Below are 6,195 nucleotides of genomic sequence, written 5' to 3' on the forward strand. Positions count from 1 at the left end.
TGAGAAACACTTAAAGAAACGCTCAACCTCCTTAGTCATCAGAAAATGCAAATCAAAACAACTCTGAGATTCCATCTTACATCCATCAGAATGGCTAAGATCAAAAATTCAAATGACACCACATGCTGGCGAGGATGTGGGGAGAGAGGAACACTCCTTCATTGATGCTGGAAATGCAAACTAGTACAGCTATCTCAGAAAAATGGGAATAAGGCTTCCTGAAGACCCAGCTTTTCCACTCTTTGGAATATACCTAGAAGATGCTCCAGCACACAACAAGAAAATTTGCTCAACCATGTTCATAGCAGCCTTATTCATAAGAGCCAGAACATGGAAACAGCCTAAGTGTCCCTCAGTAGAAGAATGGATAAAGAAACTGTGGTACATATACACTATGGAATACTACTCAGCTATTAAAAACAAGGAATTCCAGAAATTTGTGGATAAATGGATTGAGCTAGAAACGATCATAATGAGTGAGGTAACGCAGAAGCAGAAAGAATCAAATGGTATATGCTCACTTATATCTGCATAGTAGTCCAAGGGACATGTCCCATGAAAGCCTTCACTTACCAGGAAACTGGGACAGAGGGGAGAACATCCTATTGGGACTTTAAATGAGAGAAGCAAGAATAGCAAAGCAGATGAATCCAGAGGGTCCTAGAAACCTACAAGTAGAACATTATGATAGACCGATTTAGGCCCAGGGATGCCTCTCAAACTAAGGCACCAGCCAAGGACAATATAGGCTGTAAACTTTAAACCCCCACCCAGATCTATCCAATGGTCAGAACATTCTCCACAGTTGAGTGGAGAGTGAGATATGACTTTCTCATGTACTCTGGTGCCTCACATTTGACCATGTCCCCTGGAGGGGGAGACCTGGTGGCACTCAGAGGAAGAACAGCAGCTTACTAAGAAGAGACTTGATACCCTATGAGCATATACAGGGGGAGGTAATCCCCCTCAGGAACATTCATAGGGGAGGGGAATAATGGGAAAATGGGAGGAAGGGAAGAATGGGAGGATACAAGGGATGGGAAACCATTGAGATGTAACAAGAATAAATTAAAAAAAAAAAGAATTGAATGTATTTCTAGATTCAGCTAGACCAACAAAGTTAACCAGGAAGATACAACCAATCCAAATGGACCCATAACAAATGAGTAATTTGAAATAGTAATTAAAAATCTCCAAGCTTAGAAATAATCCAGAACCAGATATATTGATAGCAGAGTCCAAACAGTCAGAGATCTACAGCTATACTTTCTTAAATTATTAAAGAAATGGAAAGACAAGGAATACTCCCAAACTCCTCTGAAGCCACTATTATTCTAATTCCCAAAGTAGAGAAAGACACAAAAACAAGACAATATCGCTGATGAATATAGACTCAAAAACACACAATAAAATACTTGTAAGCAGAATATAGACCTACATCAAAAAGAGTAAATATCACAAGCACACTGACTTTTTCCTTGGAATGCAGGATGATTCAAAATGCAAAAGTCAATTAACATAATAAAACACATATATGGACTTTAAACCAAAAATCACACGGTCATCTCAATATAGGCAGAAAACGCCTTTGACAAAAATATAACATGCCTTCATAATAAAAGTCCTAGAGTATGTAGGGCTAGAAGAAGCATACCCCAACACAATAAAAGCTATATAGGAGAAACTCACAGCTAACATTATCCCAAATCTCCAGGTCTCAATCTGTGGGTCACAACCCCTTTGGGGTCAAACAACCTCTTCATAGGGTCACCTAAGACTATCAGAAAACACCAATATTTACATTATGACTCATAACAGTAGCAAATTATAGTTATAATGTAGCAACAAAAATAATTTTATGATGTTATGATGGGGTGAGGTCACCACAGCATGAGGAACTGTAGTAAAGAGTCTCTGCATTAGCAAGGCTGTGATCCACTGCTCTAAAGGAAGAGGAGTTTGAATCAATCCCAGTCAAGTCAGAAATGAGACAGTGATGTCCACCAGCCCTATTCCCTTACAACATTGTGCTTGAAGCAATAAGTCAAGAAATATTGAGTACTTTTTATGTATTGTGATCTCTCCCCTGAAAAACTTTAATAAAAATTCCTTCAAATGGTCATTTTCTTAGAACAGAAAAGTAAAAGAAAATGAAGAGACTTGATACCCTATGAGCATATACAGGGGGAGGTAATCCCCCTCAGGAACAGTCATAGGGGAGGAGAATAATGGGAAAATGGGGGCGAGGGAAGAATGGGAGGATACAAGGGATGGAATAAACATTGAGATGTAACAAGAATAAATTAATTAAAAAGAAAAGAAAAGAAAAAGAAAATGACCTTTGAAATATCAGAGATTCCCTCAACCCAAACCAGGAGTTCATTGTCTCCTTGTCTTTTACTGCTCTGGTTAACCTGATTTACTTTCTGGCCACCAGAGGGTGGAGCATACTAACACTATACTAGTTCTTGTGTGAATTTAAGTTTAGACTAATTGTTTCTCTGTGTTTTCAACACGCTAAGCATTAAAACAATTGTCAAGGCAGCAGTAAAGATGGACTCCTCTCCAGGCTTCGTGACTGCGATGCTCCTCATACTCAGTAAGTCAAGTGACTTTAAACTTTTTACTTTTTTATGTCAGGAATAAATCTTGAGCCCTAAGTTCACCCAAGAGGTTTGTGTTTAAGGTGACATATATATATGTATTTGTTTGTTTGTTTTCTCCAGCAAGGGTGCATGGAGAATCTGTGACTCAGATGCAAGGTCAAGTGGTCCTCTCAGAAGGCGACTTTCTATTTATAAACTGCACTTATTCAGCTGCAGGGTACCCAACCCTGTCCTGGTATGTGCAGTATCCTGGAGAAGGTCCACAGCTCCTCTTTAGAGCCTCAAAGGCCAATGATAAGGGAAGCAGCAGAGAATTTGAAGCCACATATGATAAAGAGACCACCTCCTTCCACCTGCAGAAATCCTCAGTGCAAGAGTCAGACTCGGCTGTGTACTACTGTGTACTGGGTGACACAGTGGCAGACACTGCAGGGGGAGCTGAGCACAAACTCAGCACCAGAGGCCTGACTGCTGAGCTCCTGACTCTCAGATTGAATTGATTCCTCTTGTGCTGTGTGCTTGTTTCTTTGATTGGCACAAAAATTATATGAATAGCCACAGCATGTAAGGACCAGACAAACTACATTTTGTGCTAAACCTGGCAAGGGCTCAACCCAGATTCCAGGAAAACCAAAGAGTAGTCTAAGCATAAAAATATTCCCCTAGCAACACAATCAACTCACCTGGGAAAGCACCCAAAGTCCAAATATACTCTCTGCTGATCAAGCTGACCAGCAGATGGTCTGGCACATAGCAACAGCCAATTAGGAGAAGCCAAGCCAAAGTTCCTAACACCCCCATGACTGCTTCAAAAAATCTTTTCTATATGTCAACTTGCCCCTACACCTATTACCCAACAACAAAATGCCAAGGCTTTTAACTCCCTGCTTGCAGCTTTTCTGCCCAAATGTCATCCAATCATATACTGTAAGCCCATTTCTTTGTCTAAAACCTATTTTTAAAAATGCCCTCTCATTTGGGACTCCGGGCCTCTTCCCGGCATTGGCTGTGTCAGCGCATAGGAGGTTTGGTGGTGGGGCAGGGAGGGGACACTCTCACAATTTGGGCATAACAAACAGAAGATCCATAAGTAGATTCTTCCATACTCAACTCTACAGTGGGACTAGCCCAAAATGTGACACCAAAGTGAGTACCATGTGGGTAAGGTAGTGATCTGGCTGCTTGTCATAGGACATGGTATGATAGGAAAGAGGGCTTCTGCATAATCTTCTGAAAGCATGCAGGGAGGAGTGACAGGAGAGCCCAATGTCCCCAGTCCTGGGATTCATATTAAGAAGGAAGGGAAAGAAGAAAGGAGGACAGAGCCACGCTTGTAGCATAAGCAGTGAGAGGAAGGGGCTTGCATTGTCTTTAGAACACCCTCCTTTGTTAATAAGATCAGGGTGATGCTCACACCAGGAGGAGAAGCAAAGGCGGAATTGGGAACTGAAGAACTCCAGGCAGCAATGGGGGCAGCTGGCTCTCTCAGAATAGTTTCAGTGCTTGGGGGAGGGCAAGCATACAACTTAATGTCATATCATGTAAAATACACACAGGATAAAATGGATACTGTCTACACTCTCCCAACTTGTTTAAGTGGCTTTCTGTTCCTTCTGGCACACAATGCTAAGTTCAGACAGTGATACACAATTTTCCACAGGATTTGTACAGGCCTGAGCTGTGAACATCAGCTTTTGGTGGGGAAAGATCCCAGGCCTGTGTGTGTCAGCAATGCTAGGCTCTGGTCAATTTCCTGAACTTCCCAGATGTGGCCCTATTCTTTTTGAGCAGGAAACAGTCTCCGTGCAATACTTGGTAAAGCAGATGTCTAACCAGCAAGTCCCAGCTTAGGTATCACGTCTGTGAGGAAACCTATATATTCTGTCAACCTTCCCACTTAAATGTGCTTGCCCCTTACTCTGTCATAGACGTCTCATTCTGCCATAGCCCTCCTCTTATAACACAGCACATCACTTACCCTATTACACCCCCTACTCTATCATAGCTCTTCCATATTTTACCCATTCTATTACGGCACCATAGTCATTTCTCTTATGTTGAGACCCATAAAGCTGAACTGTGTAATTCCTTTGTGTGTCAGAGTGCTTTGCTCACTGATTTCAACAACAGAATATAAATTCCAGGAAGTCAAGGTGTTGGCCTTTCAGTCCATAGCAACTTTATTTCAGAGTATTTTCATAGTATAGTCTCATATTTGTGAATGGTCCACAGTAGTTCAGAAATATCTACTGAATGTATGAGTTAGTGGGCAAACACACGGCTGTCACTTGACTGTTTCCCCTCTACTCTTGCCCTTATCCTTACCTGAATAGCTCTGACTTACTGTGTGCTCTCTGCCTGGTTACATGGTATGATAGTCCAGAAAACCTCCACACACACTCAGATCTAACTGTCCTCAGGGACATCAGTCTATTAATTACATCTGCTCAGAGTACCAGCCTTCCCTCACATGACTCAAATCACCTTAGCAGCCATACCCAGAAAGGCTGACTCAAACCCTAAGCAGGTAACCCAATGGAGAAACCTCACAAAATAAACGAAGACATAGTTTGAGAAAATATAAAATAGCTCTAAAGTCAGGAAATTGTGTGCACTTTTTAAATTTTACTTCAAAGCAAAGCAAACTAGAAAGGTTTGGGAAATTAAAGTAATGACATTGAGAGACATTTTACAGGTTTTTTTTCTCTATTACATTATTTGGGTTTCTTCAATACCTTTTTCCTTTTTCATATGTTCAGCTTTTTGCTGGACATGTTAACAAAAGAGGCTTAGTCAAAAATACCACGCACATGTCATAATTAGCCTCCCCAGATGCTTCCTTCTTTGCTTCCACTTTCCTCTAATCATCAAGGCCAGCATCAGTAGAGGGGGCAGGGCACCTGCTGGTATGGTGCCAGCTGCTGGCGCTGGTCCACCAGTCTTCAAGTTCCAGATGAGGCTTTGAATGTTGACATTGGCCATGTCTTTACAAAGAAGCCAAACTAGGGAGGGTCAATGTTGATTCCATCTGCCTTAATGAGGGCATTGATTTTTATCCTCCCTGGCTGTCACCTCTTTGTCATTCAGCAGGAGGGCAGAGTAGATGCAGGGGAGCCTAGTGATGGAGGCCATGCTGTAGAGTGCTGCCACATGGCTAGTCACCAGCTGAAGTGAGGGCCTCACCCCAACATGGGCTTGGCTTCAGCCAAGGAAAGCTATTATTTTCTTTTTTTAAAGCAAATATAATAATATCACATCCCCTTTCCTTTAACTCCCCCCATAAACATCCTCTTGCTTTCTCAAAATCATAGTCTCTTTTTAATAGTTAGTATTACATACACACAGAGAGAGAAAGACATGGACAGACAGACAGACAGACGGACACACACACACACACACACACACACACACACACACACACACACACACACACACAAACTCCTGCTGAACTATATAACTACAAATCTGCCCAGCCTGTTTAGTGTCACTTATATAGAAATATTATAGGTATATAATTTCAGGGCTCATCATTGGGGGCCCAATCCTGTGGAGGATTGTTTTTCACTGTCAGCACTTCTCAGTTGCCTGT

At 41.8% G+C, this 6,195-nt stretch overlaps 1 gene segment (V, D, J or C); it reads left to right on the top strand.

Moving 5' to 3' along the window:
• The first annotated feature begins 2,553 nt into the window (after positions 1-2,553).
• Positions 2,554-3,106, top strand: LOC127187159 (T cell receptor alpha variable 9-2-like). The segment is given in 2 exon segments: positions 2,554-2,599; positions 2,727-3,106. Coding segments are annotated over 2 exon segments (426 nt in total).
• Positions 3,107-6,195: the final 3,089 nt, after the last annotated feature.

Source organism: Acomys russatus, chromosome 3 (genome assembly GCF_903995435.1).
Source record: "Acomys russatus chromosome 3, mAcoRus1.1, whole genome shotgun sequence".
Taxonomy (NCBI): Eukaryota; Metazoa; Chordata; class Mammalia; order Rodentia; family Muridae; genus Acomys; species Acomys russatus.